Genomic DNA, 20,893 nt, shown 5'->3' with positions numbered 1-20,893 from the left:
TGAACTGTAAAAAAAAAACAACACAAACAAACAAAAAACACACACAAAAAAACATAAAGCTAGGGGAAACTTATTCAGGCTTATATATTGATATATTGATTCTGTACAGTTTTTGTACAGTTTGTTTTTCCACTTTCATGCTGATAATAATAACCATAACAATCCTGGGACTACACTTTCTAAAGTAATGTAAAATACTTATTAAATGTTGTAAGTAATCAGATAATTGCATTAAAGTTTTTACTTTAACATTTTAGAAAAAAAAAAAAAGTAGCCAATTTTATATACATTGTCCTATTATTTTGTCTTATCAGGTGCTACAACTATTGAAAAATATGATCTCAGAACAAATATATGGATCCAGGCTGGAGTGATGAATGGCAGGAGGCTTCAGTTTGGTGTTGCTGTCATTGATGACAAGCTGTTTGTCATTGGAGGCCGGGATGGTTTAAAGACGTTAAACACCGTCGAATGTTACAATCCAAAGACAAAGGCTTGGACTGTGTTACCACCAATGTCAACACATAGGCATGGTTTAGGTAAGGAAAAAAAGTTTAAAAAATATAACACATTTTTCAGATACATATTTTAGAGTGCAGAATTTATTTTTTTTAAGCTATGATAGCGCTCAACACTTTCAACAGTAGCAATCAATAAGGACTTACATTGTTCTTCTTTGATCACTAAAAATATAAAGAAGTCTAAGACACTTTTTTACTATTTACCAAAGTATGAATACTTAGGAAAAAAAGGAAAAAAAAAGAAAAAAAAAAAAAAGATGGACAGGGAAAGAAGCCCGAAACTTACACAGATCAGATTGGTGAGAATATTCAGGCTTGCTTTCAACAATGTTGGTAAAGATATCTTTGTTTACCAAACAATCAAGTTGTTATAGACTTTCATTTAAAGTATTATATTTAAAGTATTATGTGTTTTTATTTATCCATTCTGATAGAAAATATACTGAAGAATATATACACTATGTCAGTGACAGACTTTACAAAGTATTTGTAGCAATAGTTCCATCATGACCAATAGAGCACATTTTCCCATAGCCAGTTTCAGTCAGGCTTTTTAAAGGATCATCCATACCACTCTCAGCATTAATCAGCCTGTGTTGTATTCCTGTTCTCCTGTCTTTCTTTACTACTTACTCTACTAGCCACAAACCAAAAATTGCCTGATAGAAGTGATCTGAAGTGATCAGAAGGGTAAATTTGAAATCTGAACTCTCCTTTCTATATGGTTTCTTGATTTTCAGAATCTAAAATGAAGATAAACTCTTTTCTTGTCCTTATTTGTCTACAACTGTTTATTTTAGCCATCTCTATTTATTTTCAATGCAGGAAAAAAAAAAGACATTTCTAAAATATAATTTATGATATCTACTTTGAATATCTTTCTTGCAATGAAATGGGTCACACATTAGAATAAAATTTCCCTATACACATGCATACTTTTAACATTTTTGTTATATTGACCTGACTTTAACTTCTTAATAGTAAAAAATTGTTCAATTTTATTTTCCAAGGATATTCAGTGATATGAGATTTAAATTAATATAATTTCAAGTTTCTGAAAGACAATAGAATTATGCCACACACTACTAATGTTGAGTTAAAATTAATTCAGTACATACACCTTTTATTTTACCTTTTGCACAAATTCCTTATCAAGATAGATTAAAAGAAAAATCTTTTGTTATATATTAGAACTGTTGCAAATGAAAATCTACATATCCCATAATACTTAACATGGTATGCTATGAAATATAATACATATTAACTACCTGAAGTCAAGAGTCCCTGTTTTTCGCAAAATAATGGTATAATATTACTGGTAGCAGTGGAAGCCGCCTCAACCACGACTTTATCGTTGATTAACTTCTAGTTTGGCATTCATTTTATTGTTTGTTTGTTTTTGACACTTCTGGGAAATGTGTTAGCTATGTTGAAATCTTTAGTATTGTATCTATTTTCCTACTGAGAAATTGCTGGAATCTACCAAAAACTAGAAAATAAGATCAGTGTTGACCAGTTAGTAATATCATTACCATTTGTTGTTATTAGCCATCCTACATCTCAACTACAACTGCCATGTTGTTGTTCTTGTTTTCAACAGTATTATCATAATTGTTGTTATCATCATTATCAGTATTTGCCAGATTGTATATTTGCTTTGGATGACGGTGGAATGGAATTTGAAGATACTCAAAGAAATATGCTATTTTTTTTGTTTTGTTTTTTTTGTCTGCTCTCACTTTTGAAAATAAGCAAAAGAAATCTGTACTGTTTCCTTGATATAAAATGTGCTTTCTTTCATGCATATCATATTCCTATGGTACAAAAAAAAAAAAAAAAAAAAGCAAACAAACATAATAACTTTTTAATTCAATTACATAAGTCATTTTTTGGCGTTTGAAAAATATATTTTTATTCTTTCTGTGATGAGATTTTCTCTCATAAAGAAAGGAATTTAAAATCTATAGAATAAACCAATCAGAATGTAATATATAAGTTACAGAAAGCTGAGTTGCCCATTATGTGTTTTGCTAAAATAATCTGGTTTGACAGAATTGCTCCACAGTCCAGAAAATCAGAATTGGGAAAGGCATATTAGGTTATCACATCCATTCCACTGAGTTACAATTAGCAGCGAGTGCTGTAGTGTACTCTATCATTGTTGCACAAAATCAAGTTGCATTTTTTTCCTGCCATTTGACACACATCATAACATGCATTCATACAGTGGCTGGCATAATGCAGTTTTGCTGCATGGTGCACAAATCTTAGAATAAAAAGTATTGAAGGTAATCTATGTCAAATAGCATCATAATACTAAATAGCTCTGTGGTTTTAAATTGTTTCCTATGCCAAATTTAATTACAACATTGCAGAAATACATATAATGTCTTTTATAGAGTGTTCCAGAATTTCACAGAATCTATTACTTTCATTGCTATTACCAAAGAGTGGTAAAAATGCAGTGACTTGAGCTATTACATACAAAAGCATTAAGAAAGCAGGAAAAACTTGATAGAGATATTTTTTCTCAGTGCCAAGACAAGTTGGAGCCATGATCCAAAAGCTATTGTAATCAGTTCAAAAACTTTAAGATTTAAAATTTAAGATTCAAGATTGACACTTCTATGGGTGCTCTTGGTCAATAGATTTAGAATATACTTTTATATTTTAAGCAAAGCTGTTCAGGAATGTTGAGTTTTTGATGAAAAAAGTTGTTATGTTTTCCACAGGAGAAAAAAGAAGTACTCGAGGTACTCGAGGTTAAGGGGAAACCATTTGTTTGTGTTTGTGTGTGTGTGTGTGAACTTTTGAATTTTTATATTGAAGAAAATGGGGCTTTTTGTAAAAAATAAAAATGTGAAATGATGAAATACATAAAAATTGGGACTGGTGATGACGAAAACGGTTAAAAACCAAAATTTTCCAAAATTGTTTGGAAAGCAATATAGATATGCTCTTTATTTAAAATTGTACAGGAACTATATTATTTCCTGACAAGCTCTGTTAATAGAATTTGTGTTTGTTTGTTTGCTTTAATTTATTTATTTATCCAGGAATCCCATAAAGTTGTTATTTTAGTCAAAGACCTTTTTAATGAGATGAATCTACAATAAGAAATCCTTTTTCATTTGTTTTTGAAAACATACATTATGTTATATACATGTATTGTTAATGCTAGAGCTGCCTAAATTAGATTTTATATACAAGATTAGAAGCAGACTAGATTAGAAGCAGACCTCCCCTCCCCTCCCCTCCCCTCCCTTCCCCTCCCCTCCCCTGCCTTCCCCTCCCCTCCCCTCTCTTCTCCTTTTAAAATCTGTAATTTCTAAAAAAATATATATATAGTCTAAAATTTCTGCAGATTTTAAAAGGTGTCTTTAGTACAAATATCGGAAAAAAAAAAGCAATATATAAATCACCTTGAAACAGGTGAAGGACAAGCTGAATGTAACAAGGAAGTTGGTACTACAGGGTTATAATGAATTGTTGAGTGGAATAGAAATTATGCGGATTAAAGATGCAGTTCATGAGGTGAATACAGAGAATAATCACCTTACTTCATTTTATGGGAAATAAGCTTTGTTAGACATTTAGACAGTGTACAAGCTGTCTTGAGTTTTACCTTTTTCATAAAACATTTAGCTGTAAATTATTGTTGTTCAGTGCTGGAAATCTAAAGATGAATGACATCAGTCTTTAGACCTAAACAGAAGGATAACTTTCAAGTCAGTCAGAGTTTAACTCACGTCTTCCATTAAAACCAAACAAAACAAACAAACAAAGAAACTTCTACTGTGGCAATGAAATTGTTTTAGATAGTGCTGAAGCCCCAGCAAATACATGTTTTTCTATATAGTTATAATTTATCAAAAAGACATTCAAGGCAATGGAGAATGCATTAAAGCAGGATAACTAAAAGTTTGATACAGCTTTAACAGTTACATGGTAACTATAAAATAAACAGTAAAAATGTAGAGAATAAAGGGATCCTTTTTCTTTCTCCACTGGTTTGCAAGATTGCATCTTTTTATGTACCACCATTTCTGAGCTACTGAGGAGGAAAACTGGGAAAATCACATCTTTCATTAAAAGATAAACGAAAATATATGTGCTAGTAAAACAAAAAGGGTTTTATAGCAAAATAATTCCAGTTTTTCAGTATGTTGAGTGTCTGTGGAGCAAACCGCTATGAGGAGACAACAAAACAGAAGGTCAATAGACACATGCATGAGAATCTGAGATTTCATTATAGATAAGTAGGCAGATATGAACCTCTGGTGTCCTAATGGACAGAAGGCCAAAGAGAGAAAGTCAAGAAGAAACCAATGTCAGTAACAAGCAGAGAATTATATTATCATTAAAGTCAAGAGAGCAATCTTATAGTAGCTCATAGCCTGTTGGTATGACAAAACTGAAATTATTTGCAAATAATTAATTTGCAAAGAAAGTTCTGTAACCACTCTAACTATTAACAAATAAAAGAATTCTTAAAAGATACAATCGTGGTTTTCAGCCCCAAAGTAGAACACTGTATAAAGGAAACTTCCAGATCTTATTTTGATAAAGCATACTGATAACTGTCAATTGCTCATTTCATAGGCATCTGTTTGTTGTTGTTGTTGTTGTTTTCAAGCAGTCAAACCCAATAATCAACTTGAAAATAATACAGACCTTCATACAACCCTACATGTATACTACTGATTGAGTTCTACTCTATTAGGTGATGACATTTCATATTTCCAGATATATGACACTCAATTGTTGGATATTTAGATACTCTGAGCAAATGACCATGTGTCATGGTTCCACTTCAGTGGGTAGCCGAGCTTCACCACAGCCACTCTCTCACTCCCCTCCTCAAAGAGGAACGGGGAGAAAATCTGATGAAAAGGGATAAAAGGTTGAGATAAGGACAAGCAGATCACGCAGTAATTATTGTAATGGGCTAAGCAGACTCGGCATAGGGAGATAGTAAGATTTATCGCTTATTACTAACAAGCTAGAGAAGTGAGAAACAAAGGAAAGAAACCAAAAGCACCTTCTCCCCCCATACACCCTCTTCCATGTCCTCCCCCTGAGCAGTGCAGGGGAACGGGGGAATGGGGGTTATGGTCAGTCTACAGCACTTCTCTGCTGCTCCTTCTCAGTCACTCTCATCCCCTGTGCTGTGGGGTCCCACCCACGGGATACAGTCCTTGATGAACTGATTCGGAGTGGGCTTCCCACAGGCAGCAGCTCTTCCAGAACTGCTCCAGATATGGGTCCGTACCACGGGGTCCATCCCTCAGGAGAAAACTGCTCCAACCTGGGTCCCCCATGGGCAGCAGCTCCTGCCAGGTCACCTGCTCCTGCGTGGGCTCCTCTCCACGGGCTACAGGTCCGGCCCGGAATCTGCTCCGGCAGGGGTCTTCCACTTACCGCAGCCTCCGTCGGTGCAGGGCCACCTGCTCCACCGTGGCCTCCTCCACGGGCTGCAGCGTGGAACCCTGCTCCACCGTGGTACTCCATGGGCTGCAGGGGGACATCCTGCTTCACCATGGTCCTCACCACAAGCCGCAGGGGACTTCTGCTCTGGTGCCTGGAGCACCTCTCCCCCTCCTTCTGCACTGACCTTGGCACCTGCAAAGCTGTTCTTCACTCCTCTCACTCTCCCAGCTGCTGTGTGGTGCAGCGTTTTTTTTCCCTGTCTTAAATATGCTCTCACAGAGGTGCAAAACAACATCGCTTATTGGCTCAGCTCTGGCCAGCAGTGGGGCCCTTCCCAAACATGGGGCAGCTTCTAGATCCTTCTCACAGAAACCACCCCTATGGCCCCCTGCTACCAAAACCTTGCCATGTAAACCCACTACACCATGATGTCTGTTCAAATCAAGATTAAATTGTCAGAACTGTGAGTTTGATACGTGCCAAATCTGCAGTACATTCTGATTGTGAAGGGTGTCTGAAGTGCTTTTGGACTTTTACAAATTGGCATTCATGAACACCTAATACTTTAGTCATGAAGAACACATTTGTTTACGACATATGAGCTTCATGAGTATAAATTTCCACTGCCTTGTTCGTTTGTGTAACAAGAATAAACAGTTTCCAAAGATTATTCACTAGGATTAATTGTAAACAGTATGACTAGAATGGAAAATGGAACTGCCCAAGTAGAAACACTCATGTCATGCACACCAAAAGAGTTCTTTGAGTCAGGATCTTGTTGGAAAGATCTTGTTTTTTTTTGCACTGGTAAATTTCTTCAGCTATATCTGCATCTCACAAGGCACTACTATGATGGATACATGTAATTTTGCTCAGTGTGTGGTATGTTCAAATTGTGCATTGCCACAGATAGGAAAATAATAAAATAAAATAAAATAAAATAAAATAAAATAAAATAAAATAAAATAAAATAAAATAAAATAAAATAAAATAAAATAAAATAAATAAAAATCTTGAATCCTCAAAAACTATAATCTTCTAAGCATTAAGCAGAGTGGAATAGTTTTTCAAGAGGCTCTCTAACTACAATACAGCAATGGTCTGACACAGCTATATTGCTTGCCATTCAAGAAGCAGCTGGTTAGAGGTTAATTTGAGATTTTTTCTTTTATTCAGTGTTGAATAGAACCATGTACCTCTATGTCATTAAATTATTGTTATTTTTGAATGTTGAAATATCAAGAGAAATATCTAATTCTAGCTTTCACTCTTTGTTGACAGAAGATTTGAGCCTTTAAAGCATTTTCTCTGCAATATTGATTTGCATGTATATTAGATTTTTGCTTTGGATTTTTTCTCTTAATCATCAGGAGCATTACAGGGATATTTTTATTCTGAATTATAAAGTACCTTGTCATTGTACTTTGCACCTTAGTAAGTAGCATATCATGACCCAATTCACTAAAGAGCTACAAATCATAATGGCAACACTTATAATAATTTCTGAGTCAGGTTCTCAGGATAATAGTGTGGCAGGGTTGAGAATCTCTTATCTCATCTACAAAACCAAATGTAAATAAAGAGGTGGCAGGCAGATCTTTACCTCTATAAATTTGCATTATATTAACATGTCAGTGTAATATTGTCTGGCCCTAGAGGGCAAGGGTATTTTCATAACTCTTTTAATCAGCCTTGATACCAGCCTCTGAATAAAGATAGGGAGAGGTATTTTCTACAACATGTCATTGAATATTCACTGAGGAAGGTAGGTCAGGTCTAATTCTTCAATTTATCACATCCTAAATTCCCCGTTTTGCCTATGGCTGTCCTATATGCAGTATCCCAAGAACTATAATGGTATTTCACACCCAGTTAAAATTATGGTTGTGAAAATTAAATTTCAGGTTTAATTAACTAATGCATAATTTAAAACAAGACAGACTTTACTGTCATTATTTTTCTTTATTTGAGAGCACTCGTATGGAAGAAAAGTGGTTTAAAATTTAAAAAGGGCAAAAATAGTATCAGACAAAGCAGCAAGATTAGCCAGAATGATTACAGAATTGTCTATTTCTGTGGATGTGTGTGAGAAAGGAGATCGGTAGAAATTTACAGCTACCTGGAAAATGAATAAAGTCAGATCTTAAAGAGGTGAAGTAAAGTGTGAGTATTACTTAATCAAGTTTCATTCTTGGATTACAAGTCACTAATTTATTTCTCTCATTGCTTTCAATTTCATGATAAAACAAAGTCTGTCCTCTTCTTAAAAGGTAATTTCCTCATTAAAAAAAAAAAAAAAAAAAAGTTGTTGGATACAAGTTTATCCTTCGAAGTTAAAATTCTGTCTATGCAAAAATACAAATGCAGAGAACACAGTACAGTTTACATGTAAAATTTAAAATTTCACAGGGTTTAAATGCATTAGGTCTATCATGCAGATGCAGAAAGGCAAAGCTAGAAATAAGATAGGCTGTGCTCCTTTATTTTATACCACTACAGAAAAGCAATCTAAAAATCCCATTCCAATCTTCAAGTATAAATAATTGAACCTGTGCAGATCTCAGCACCTAGTTAAGCATAATAGGTATTTTGTTACATAGGTTTGTGAAGGTAATTGAAAGGAAAGTGCATGCCATTGCACACTGGATTATATTCATTTTTACATCTCATTTACCTAAAAAATAACACTGTTTCCTTTCATAAAGCTCTGAGTCTAAATAATTAGCAGAATTATTTTCCAGGTGAAATATATATGTGTGTGTATATATATATATATATATATATATATATATATATATATATTCTTCCCATGCAGAGTAAGATGTTATTGAAACTAATTATCCTTCTTTCTTGGGAGGTGAATAGAATAAAATAGTTCAGTTGGAAGGAACCTTCAAAGATCATAGAATCATAGAATCATAGAATATCCTGAGTTGGAAGGGACCCTTAAGGATCATCAAGTCCAACTCTTGACACCACACAGGTCTACCCAAAAGTTCAGACCATGTGACTAAGTGCACAGTCCAATCTCTTCTTAAATTCAGACAGGCTCGGTGCAGTGACCACTTCCCTGGGGAGCCTGTTCCAGTGTGCAACCACCCTCTCTGTGAAGAACCCCCTCCTGGTGTCAAGCCTAAATTTCCCCTGCCTCAGCTTAACCCCGTTCCCGCGGGTCCTGTCACTGGTGTTAATGGAGAAAAGGTCTCCTGCCTCTCGACACCCCCTTACGAGGAAGTTGTAGACTGTGATGAGGTCTCCCCTCAGCCTCCTCTTCTCCAGGCTGAACAGGCCCAGTGCCCTCAGCCGTTCCTCGTACATCTTCCCCTCCAGGCCTTTCACCATCTTCGTAGCCCTCCTCTGGACACTCTCCAATAGTTTCATGTCCTTTTTATACTGTGGTGCCCAGAACTGCACACAGTACTCGAGGTGAGGCCGCACCAGCGCAGAGTAGAGCGGGACAATCACCTCCCTTGACCTACTAGCAATGCCGTGCTTGATGCACCCCAGGACACGGTTGGCCCTCCTGGCTGCCAGGGCACACTGCTGGCTCATATTCAACTTGCTGTCTACCACGACCCCCAGATCCCTCTCTTCTAGGCTGCTCTCCAGCGTCTCATCGCCCAGTCTGTACGTGCAGCCAGGGTTTCCCCGTCCCAGGTGCAGGACCCGCACTTGCTCTTATTGAACTTCATGCAGTTGGTGATCGCCCAGCTCTCCAACCTATCCAGATCCCTCTGCAAGGCCTTTCCACCCTCATTCGAGTCCACAACTCCTCCAAGTTTGGTGTCATCAGCAAACTTGCTCAAAATACCTTCTATTCCTACATCCAGATCGTTTATAAAAATATTGAAAAGTACCGGCCCTAAAATGGAGCCTTGAGGGACCCCACTGGTGACCGCCCGCCAGCCTGACGCAGCCCCATTTACCATAACCCTTTGGGCCCTGCCCGTTAGCCAATTGCTCACCCATCGTATGATGTTTTTATTTAGCTCTATGCTGGACATTTTGTCCAGTAGGATCCTATGGGAAACCGTGTCAAAAGCCTTGCTGAAGTCCAAAAAAATCACATCAGCTGGTTTCCCTTGGTCCACCATACGGATGATCTTATCATAAAAGGAAATCAGGTTAGTTAGGCAGGACCTGCCCTTCACAAACCCATGCTGGCTGGGACCAATGACTGCTTTGTCCCCCAGGTGCGCCTCAATAAGTTCGAGAACCATCTTCTCCATGATTTTACCAGGCACTGACGTGAGACTGACAGGCCTGTAATTGCTAGGGTCTTCTTTCTGACCCTTCTTGAAAATCGGCACAACATTTGCCAGCTTCCAGTCTACCGGGACCTCTCCAAATTCCCAGGATCGTTGAAAAATAATTGAGAGAGGTTCTGTGATGACATCCGCCACCTCTTTCAGCACCCGGGGATGAATCCCATCCGGACCCATGGACTTGTAGGGATCCAGGTGGAGTAGCAAATCCTGCACACGTTCAGGGTCGGTTGGGAGTTTGTCATCCCCACCGTCCCGGTCCTCCAGCTCAGGGCACCCTGGGTCCCGAAGCCCATCATCGGCATTGAAGACAGAGGCAAAGAAGGCGTTAAGCGTCTCTGCTTTGCCTATGTCATTGTCTGTGAGGAGACCTTCCCTATCAAGGAGCGGCCCTATGTATTCTTTAGTTCTCCTTTTTCCATTCACATATCTAAAAAAACCCTTTTTATTTTCTCTCACAGACACAGCCAGCTTCAACTCTAGGTGTGCTTTAGCCACACGAATTTTCTTCCTACAAACACGAACAGCATCTCTGTATTCTTTCCAGGACACCTGGCCCTCCTTCCAGTAGCGAAACACTCTCTGTTTCCGCCTAATCTCCATTAGAATGTTCCTGGTCAGCCACGCCAGCCTCCTGCCCCACCTGCCTGACTTGCGATATTTAGGAATTGCCTGATCTTGTGCTTCTAGGAGGCATCGCTTAAAGAATGACCAGATCATCTAATCTGACTACCTCACCACTTCAGGGCTAACCATAAGTTAAAGTGAGCGCATTATCCAATTGCCACTTGAACACTGACAGCGACGGGACATCAACAGCCTCACTAGGAAGCCTGTTCCAGTGTTTAATCATCCTCAGAGTAAAGAAATTTCCTTAATCTGAAGGTCTGAGGTCCAATCTGAACCTCCCCTGGTGCAGATGTGTGCCGTTCTCTTGCATCCTGTCATTGGTGAAAGGGAAAAGAGATCAGCGCCTCCTTGTTCGTTTCCCCTCCTTAAGCAAGTTGTAGAGAGCAATGAGGTTGCCTCTCAACCTTCTTTCCTCCAGACTAGACAACTCAAATATTCTCAGCTCCTCCTAACAGGAAATGCCTTCCAGACTTTTTACTAGCTTTGTTGCCCTTTGTTGCCTTTGTTTGATGCTTAACATCCTTTCTATACTGTGGAGCCCAGAACTGTTTACAATATTCAAGGTGAGACCACACCAACAGTAAATATAGAGGAAGAATCACCTCTTTTGACTGGCAGGCTATGCAGTGTTTAATGCATCCCAAAATGCATTTTGCCCTCTTGGCTGCAGGAGCACACTGCTGACTCATTGTTGAGCCTATTGTCAAACAGCACCCCCAGATCCCTTTCTGCAGAGTTGCTCTCTGTCCACTCTTCTCCCAGTTTGTACATATGTCCGGCATTATTCTCTCCCAGAAGCAGAAACTACCATTTTCCTTTGCTGAGCTTCATGTCTTTGCTGATTGCCCAGTGCTCCAATATATGAGATCCATCTGTAAGGCCCCTCCCTTGTCCCATCAGGGAGTCAACAGTACCTCCAAGTTGAATACCAGTAAACTTGCTGAGTATGCATTCCAATCATTGATAAAACTGTTGAACAGAACTGGCCTAAAGACTGAACCCTTGAAAAAAGAACCGTAGTGACTAGCCAGATGTAGCCCCCTGAGCTCCGCTATCAAGCCAATTCATCACCCAGCACAGCGTGAAACTTTATTTCACAGTTGGACTATTTGTCCAGAAGGATGCCGTGAGGGACAATATCAAAGCCCTTGTTAAAATCCAGAAAGATTATATCTGCTTCCTTCCCTTCATCCACCAAGCAGGTGACCTTAGCATAGGAGGAGATCAAGTTACTATGGCAGGATTTTTCCTTCATGAACCTATGTTAACTATGCCTGATAATAGCTTTGTTCTTTAAATACCTTTCAGTATCACCCAGGACAATCTTCTCCATAACTTTTCCTGACACTGAGGTTAGACTAACAGGTCTGCAGTTTTCTGCATATTCTCTAATGTCTTCTCTTATGCCCTTTTTGTGGTTGGGTTTAAGGTTTAACACTGGCTAGCTTCCAGTCAGCAGGGACCTCCTCAGACTTCCAAAACTTCCGGTAAATTGTTTAGAGAGATCCAGATATAACATCCACTCTAATTCCTTCAGCACTCGGGGGTGAATCTCAACAGGTCCCCTTCACTTACAAATGTTGGGCTGATACAACTGTTCCCTTAAAATTTTGGTGACCACACCAATAGAAAGTCACTTCTCCCCAAGCCATGGTCCTCCAGCTCTAAGGTCCAGGCAGCCCAAGATCTGTCTTTAGTATTTTTAAAAAAAAAAAAAAAAAAAAAGGAGAGAGGAAAAAGAAAAAAATAAATCATTAAATGCCACTGCCTTTTCCTCATCCTTACTTAGGTCACCATCCCTTTCAATTATCAGTCTGATGATTTCCTTTGACCTCCTTTTGCTGTTGACTTTTTTTTAAAGAAGCTTTTTTTATTGATTGACACCACAATGGCCTGTGTCAACTCAAGCTGAGATTTGGATTTTCTTGTGTATTTCCTGAGAGTGCAAACTCTGTACTCTCCATGTGAAGCCAGACCTCACTTCCAGAGGTCATGTACTTTCTTTTTCTGCTGTAGTTCTATGTGGAGTTCCTTGTTCAGTCAGGCAGGTCTGCTGTCCTGCTTGCTTGACTTGTGGCACAAAGGAATTGTCTGCTCATGGGTTTTAAAAAATGATTCTTGAAAAGCAAACAGCTCTCATGGACACCTAAACCCTCTAGAACTGATTCCCAGGGGATGCTGTTAATTAGCTCCATGAAGAGCTTGAAGCTCTTTCTCTCTTAAAGTCCAGGGTGTGGCAATTCTGCTGACCTTTTTTGCTCCTTACACCAGAGATTTTAAGCTCAACTATTTCATGATCACTTCAACCAAGACAGTAGCCCACTGTCACGTCTATCACAAGACCTTCCCTACTGTCAAACAACAGATCTAGTAGAGCATCTTTTCTAGTTGATTCGCTCAGTACTTTTGTCAGAAAGTTATCTTCAGCATGCTTTAGGAATTTTCAGGACTTGTGTTTCTCCCCATTACTGGGAGGACTGAGAAAAATGCTGTCTATGCTCCTGAGACCTTTAGCTGTCTCCCCAGGGCCCTGAAATCTTTTTGATAGACTTCAGGCTTCCTGTAAGTATGTTGTTGGTACCCACTTGAAAAAGGAGGAGTGGGTAATAGTCTGACAGCTGTATATATGCTCAACAACTTCCTGGTAACATCTCTGACCCAAGCCCCATGGAGGCAGCAAACTTCTGCCAAGAGGATCTGGTCTATAGATAGGAGCCTTTGTTCCCTTCACAAGGAAGTCACCTATGACTACAACTCACTGCCATTTCTACATGATGTTGGTACTGGTGCTGCACTTGCTACAAGACCTTGGCTGATCTAAATTTGAAGGGAGGATTTGCACAGATAGCTTTTTTTTTTTTTTTTTTTTTTTTTGTCTGCCACACTTAGAGATTTATACCTATTTAGTAACAGAAGCTCTGTGGGTAGACAGGGACTCCTCTTGTGGCTCCATGTACACTTCTGCTCCACAGTGTCCCAAGAGTTCCTGCCTTTATCCTGATGCAGATCAGATACCAGGCCTGCCACAGCAGTGGCCATGCTAGCTTGGCATGGGTATAGCAGAGAGGGTAGAGCATGGCTCTCTTCATCTATATTACCTTTTCGGACTCCCAGCTGCTTTTCAGTCTCCCTGTCTCTTCCTGGGGCTTGGCCGTGAGGCAGAGCATCTACAGGGCCACCAGGCAGGGCATCTACATGCACACACCGTGCACAGGTGTGTGCTTACACTCTCCATCCTGAGTAAATCCCAGGCCCACTCCACAGCCTGAGCAAGTAGTTGCATGAACTACCTGGAGTAGTGGCATTAGCCCTTCCTGGTGCTGGAGGCACTGAAGCAGAGAGCATGGCTTTCTGTCAAGTGGTCACAATGTCTGTGCCTCCTTGCTGCCACACAGCCAATAGAATATTGTTTAACGTGTTGCTGTGGGCTAGGGAGGCTTCCAGGGCTGCAGGCCTCACCTGCTGGTAAGAAGAGCAGGCAGGTAAGGCAGGCTGCCTACAAACCATGACAGAGAGCACTGCCCTTCTCACAAGCCATTCCACTGCCATGCAAATACCCTGTCCATGCTCTTTGTCACTCCCTAGGAGTGGATCATACACTGCTTCCTTCTGTTTTGAACTGGCTTTGTTGTCAACTGATTCCACCCAACTCTCATGGAGCCCTCTCATGAGATGTGTCCCCTGCTGGCCAGTTCCTCCACACACAGCACACACAGTATAGTGCCTCCACACTTAACAGTACATGGCAGACAACAGATGCAAAAGTTTGTGAAGAAGCTTCCACAAAAGTCATAAATACTACTGAGGCACAGTCCCCAGAAGCTGTTGGAGCACTACCCTAGTCCATCAGAAGACTCAATTTAGTCTGAACTTCCAAAAGTGGATGAAACTTTACAGGCCTGGAGCTGCAGGGGTGCCTGGGGCCTCTGGCTCAAACCGGGGACAGGGAAGATAGGTTATTCACTGGTGGATGTGAGTAAACTCTTAACAAGTTTGCAGATGCCACAGAGCTATGAGAAGTGATTGGTTGATACACCAAATGGTTGTTTAGCCATCAGAGACCTCAACAGGCTGGACAGATGGGCTGATAGAATTTTAATGAAGTACAACAAAAAGAAATACTGTCCTGCACTTGGGGAAGAATAATTCCATGCATCAGTACAGGATGGAGGGTGACTGTCTGGAAAGTAATTTTGCAGAGAAGACCCTGGGAGCCTGATAGGCAATGAGTTGCATGAGTTACCAGCAATGTGTGCTTACAACAAGGAATGTCAACAGTATCCTGTGATGCTTTGGGAAGAGTGTAGTCAATAGAATAAGGGAGATGATCTTCTCCTACTACTTACCACTGGTGAGACACACCTGGCGTACTGTGACCAGTTCTAGTCTCCCCAGTACAAGAGAGATTTGGACATACTGGAGTGAAGCCATTGAAAGGCCACTAAAATATTAAGAAGCTGGAGCATCCCACATGCAAGGAGAGTCTGAGGGAGCTCAGGCTGTTTAGCCTGGAGAAGACTCATGGGGTTCTTATCAATGTGCAAAAATACTTGATGGAAGGGACTAAAGAAAATGAAGATGGTGTCCTCAGTGGTATTGAGTGAAATACAATGTGAAATACAGGAAAAATAATCTAAATATAAGGTGTTTTGTTTGTTTTACTGCAAGGCACTGGCACAGGCTTCCCTGAGAGGCTGTATGGGTATTTTTTGGAGATATTCAAAAGCCTTCTGGATGTGGTCTTGGGCAACTGGCTCTAGGTGACCATGCTTTGAGCAGCATGGTCCAGGCAATCTCCAGATATGCCTGCCAACTTTGACCGCTCTGTAACAGATATACTTCAAGTGGATCTGGGAATTTGAAACTACCATAGGACAATGGGAACAGGATTCCAGCCCATCAAATATCTTGTTTCTCAGGCTTCAGTCAGTTTTCTTATAAGCCTGATGCCTGATCATATGACAATACAACACAGAATAGAACACTGCCACATGATTATATTTTTGTCAGTTTTAACACCATATTTAAATAACTACAGCAGTTGTTTGATGAAGACAATTGGTTAACATATTTTATAAATCCTTAGGGCTTGTAGCACAGGCTTATCATCCACGCTTAAATAACTATTCCATTACTAAGAAAACTGTTGAATCTACATTCAGCTGCTGCTGATGCAATGAACCAATTCCTTTTTATTTAATGAATGTCATCAACAATATCAGGATTTCCATTTCTGCATTACTTCATTTCACTCTTATGGTTTTATTTAAGCAGTTCCATACTAAGATTAAAAAGACTCATCTCATTTAACAATCTTTGAGTTGTATTTATTTATAATTTTCATTTTTCTATACTTACTATAAAGCATGGAACAAATAAAAAGCATATGTCTTACTAAATCTGTGAAGCTGACTTTGCAAAATTTGAGGGGCCTCATGGCCTACTTGCAATATTTGAAATCAAAACCAATTCATCAGTTTAAAAGAAGATTGGATTTTTTTTTTTTTAATTATTATTATTATTTTTTTTTTCAGTATTACAGTTTAATTCTCCCAGAATGAATTTTGTATCTTACAAAGCAATGCGCCATTCTCCAAAAAAGGATAGATAGATCCCTTAGCTGATATGGATGACAGAAAGATGAGAGAAGGGAGTCGAAATAAAAGGAGTGGAAAGGATGATGGTGGCAACAGAAGAAGCAGGGAGATTTAGGGAGAAAACACAGAGTTTTTTCAGTGACCTTTAATGTTCTTTTCATTTTTCAGAACACTATTTTTAAGATTAGATTGGTATGATTTTAATATTCCTGTATGATTTTTGCATTGAAAAGTAATCTGAAATTGTGAAAGTGGCTGATAATGAGTAAGCTGCTGCTGCATGTAGGAGAAAAGGAAATTTGTCTACTTAGTTACTTAGTCCAGGCTTTCAAAGTGTAACTTCTTAATCTTATTTTTTCTTCTTCTTTTTTTTTTTTTTTTTTCTTTCTTTTTTCTTTTTTTTTTCTTTTTTCTTTTTATTTTTTTTTTCTTATTTATTTATTTATTTATTATTTCCTTTAACCAGAAAACTGAACATATTACAGTCAATATTTCTCCTGTTTTCTACCACTATCGTGGCAGGCAGAAGAGTGTATGTTATAGCTGGTCTCTTTCTGGATATTACTTCACTTAATAGAAATCAGAAAAACAGAATTAGCATCATCAACTTCAGTTTCAGAAAGTGTGTTAGGGAGAGTGTTTTGCACTCTAAGGTGATAGACAGAGCTCTGAGTAAATACTGGTTGAGTAAATTAATAGGTTTTCATAGCATAGCTTAGAAAAAATACAAAATTCTTTATTTTTTAGTTATAGATTTACGTCTTCACTTTTCAATGTGTTATGAATGTCTTCATAATAATTGTAATAATTGAAAAACAAACAAACAAACAAAAAAAGCAAGCAAAAGAACTGTATAGTATGAGTACCTAGAAAGGGAATAATAAGAAGAATATTAATAATACTAAATCCAACTGCATTTCTATTAAAAAACAAAAAGAAAACTGGTTGGTGGCAATTTGTCTGCTTATATATGCAATGAGTTCTACATGTTGTTTTTGGCTGCCTTTTCAGTCACACAGACATGGGTGTCTCAAATATATAAGAAGAGATTTTTTTCCACCTCAAAAGCTGTATATGCAGTATTGTGATTTTTTATTAAGAATATTTAATAGTGAAGAGGAAATGAAAGCTTTTAGTTGGCACTGCATCACAAAAGCAGCAGCCTGACAACTTTATTTGATTTGATTAAAATAATTTGAAACTTTTTCCAAAAAATATTTTTATTGTGTTTGAAGCCATGTATTTTATAGATGCCTCATAAAGGAAGTTATTAGTTGTTTAAAGGAATGAAGGCATAAATTAGGCAATTACAACTTTTCTCTCAACTCTAATTTTATAAGTTCTAGGTATTTATCACAGTATCTAGGTATCCTATCACATTAATAACCAAAATTTGTACATTGTTACATTCAGCACATTCTGCAACAGTTTAGAAAGCTATATTTTGAGAGTAATTATTCAGAATGCATGACCAAAAGCATAATTAAAAAAATATATATATTTTAAAAAGGCTGGTGGAAATTTTGATCAGAACATTACCTGAAAGGAAGTTACGGGGAGTTGGAGGTTGTAGTCTTCTCACAGATGACTAGCGATAGGACAATAGGGAATTGCACTCCTCAAATTGCAGTACAGGAGGTTAATTGGAAATTAGAAGAAATTTTTTCTCAGAAAGAGTGGCTAGGCATTGGAATGGTTTGCCTAGGGAGGTGGTGGAGTCACCATCCCTGGGGGTGTTTAAGGAAAGGTTGGATGTGGTATTTGGGGACATGGTTTAGTGGATAATATTGGTGGTAGGGGGACAGTTGGACCAGATGGTCTTAGAGGTCTTTTCCAACCGCAGTGATTCTATTCTTGTATGACCTTGGCTACTCCCAGAATGTTGTACAGTCTCAAGTGTACATAATTTACCAGTATTGCAAGGTGGGCATTTTTTATTTTCTTTGACTCATTTTCTTTGACTCAGACATGTGGGATGTACGTACAATTTTATTCTTCTAAAGCATTGGAATTGCCGCTGCGAGTCACTAAGTTTGCCTGTATTATCAATTAACTTTATTTGTTGGGCAGGGAGATGGGTATCTAGGTTCCAAAGTCAGGAAAGGGCTGCACTGAAGATGTGGTCTTCTCTCTTTCAGGGTGGCTGTAAAGCCCTGGGATAAATCTCCACAGATTCTTCTGCAAGGACTATTCTTATTATGGGTCATGTTAATACAAAATGGAAAAGAGAAAAAGTGAGAGGAATGATAGGACACGGATAACTATGGTAACTAAGTGCCAGATGGCTCCCTGAATGTTTTTAATTTCATACAATACAGAGCCATGCAAGTAAGAAAAAGGAAGAATGCTCATCACAGACTAATAAGTGAGGGTCTCCACTGTGATCTGAGTCCAGCAAAATAATCAAACTTCATATTATTCTATTATTTTGATACTTTGTCTAGTTGTGCCTTTTTTACTGTTATTATTATTATTATTATTATTATTATTATTATTATGGTCCAAAGAGCTGTGCAGGGATTGCCAAAAATCAACAGAAAACTGTTATGTGGTATGTTGTTGAAGGTAACTTCTGCAAATTCTGATGTATGATGTGAAGTTATATTTGCAATGAGAACGATAGGCCTACCAGAATAATCTTTGGAGTACTGAGAGAACTGACCTGGCATAGTCTCATTGACACTTATTGAAAAGTTGTTTCTGGAGTTTCTATTTTTCTGTTCTCAAAATAGCATTATTTTTATTTTAATAATTAATTAATTTGTTTGTTTGGCTTTCCCATGGAGGAAATTTAGTTTGCTCCAACAAAGTAATTTTGCCTTGGCTCTTTGGAAAGAGGTATGGATGATCAAGAAACCAAGAACAAGTAGCCAAACAGTTTATTGTTATTTGTCAGTGTTATTTGACAGACAATATCACCAAAAGGTATCTGGTATATTTGAATAGTAATGAGTACTCAGTAGGTGATGTTGGGTGTGCCCCCAACACCAAAATGTCTCTGATATGTAATCTGTGTTAAGCAATAGACAAAGAATGGATGGAATATAAAAAGAATTATTTATGAGCCCACTGGAGTTGGAAAGAGGGTGCATGCATGAAGGGTAAAAGAGAAACAGTGGATTTGCTATTAAACAACATGAAAGAAAAACTATTATGCAATTAGATGCATTGCAGAGATCTAGCTGTTTTTCCCATGGAGATGACTGTCCTGCAAACTATCTCACTCACTAGAACGTGATTTATTAATTTATGTTCTATATCTATATTGCTTTTATCAGTAGGCCTCCTGCAATTGTCAGTTTGACAGGTTTGTCTACACCAGCCTTCAGAAGTTTATCGTTATTCCCCATAACATAGAATCACCACAGAATCATAGAATCATTCAGGTTGGAAAAGACCTCTAAGATCATCTAGCCCAACAGCCAATGAGAGTGCGATATTCATGCCCAAATTTAGCAAGTTTATACCGGATAATATATTTTATGGCTTGAACCTACTGCTGTAGATCACAATAGACTGTGAGTCTGCCAGTAGATTTTCTGCAAAAGGACCACTGAATTTCACCCAGTCATTTCACTTTCTCAAATACTTTGAACATGTCTTTCTAAATCCTATCAATGTAGATATGAAAACTTCAAGCAACACAGAAACTATCACATTGTTGTGTTCACAATTCCAAAAATCCTATATCCTCACTGGTTAAAATATGGAATATTATCCTAAGCCTGAATTTAACAGGTAACTATTTCCAGTCATTAGATCTCTTGTAGCAGAAATCATAAAATCTCTTTATATGGGTACTTATACACTATGATGGGAAATAATATGTTGATAAAGCCTACATCTCTCATTGATTTTGCAGCAGGTTTTCCAGATTTGTAATGTTTCTTGTGTAATTCTTTCTGCCTCTCCATGTGGTTTACATTCTTTGCAAACACATCTGCATCCATTAATTTTCATGGGTGTATTAGAGTTAGTTGGTACCAGCTGTGACTACAGGTTTCTCAATCTGTACCATTTTGAAATTTGCTTCTCAAATATGTTCAGATATCAAAGCAAAATTTTAAAAGGACACAAATCATTTAAAACAAGCATGATAATACTTTATGGAACTAATGGAATGCAGCACCATGTTTTTTTTATATTTGCTTATTAGCTTTAAACATCAGTATATTTTATTTAAGTAATGCAAAATAATTATTTGCCCTCACATGTAATACAACCAAAACAGAATGAAATTTGATCTTGCAGAATCTGTCTAATATTTTAAAAACATGAGGAGCCATAATGGCTCAGTTGTTATGGAGCAAATGTAAGGATACCACTGCATTTGATATTCTGTAAAGAAGGAACCTTAAATATGAAAACTCACAGCAAGTTTATACATGCTGTAAGACAACAACAGAGAAGATTACTTTTAGAAAGAATTGAAGGAATAATTTATCTACAG

The 20,893-nt window shown here is 38.1% G+C and overlaps 1 protein-coding gene across 1 annotated transcript in view; it reads left to right on the top strand.

The window, feature by feature from the left end:
* KLHL1 (kelch like family member 1) overlaps positions 1-20,893 on the top strand; it is a 249,487-nt gene that overhangs the window by 191,038 nt on the left and 37,556 nt on the right. The window contains exon 7 of the mRNA XM_068675942.1: positions 315-539. Within this exon, the coding sequence (XP_068532043.1) occupies positions 315-539 (225 nt within the window). The remainder of the gene's footprint in view (positions 1-314; positions 540-20,893) is intronic.

Source organism: Anas acuta, chromosome 1 (assembly GCF_963932015.1).
Source record: "Anas acuta chromosome 1, bAnaAcu1.1, whole genome shotgun sequence".
In the NCBI taxonomy this organism is placed as follows: domain Eukaryota; kingdom Metazoa; phylum Chordata; class Aves; order Anseriformes; family Anatidae; genus Anas; species Anas acuta.
The sequence above is the reverse complement of the archived record's forward strand: the minus strand, read 5'-3'. Positions and strand labels throughout refer to the sequence as shown.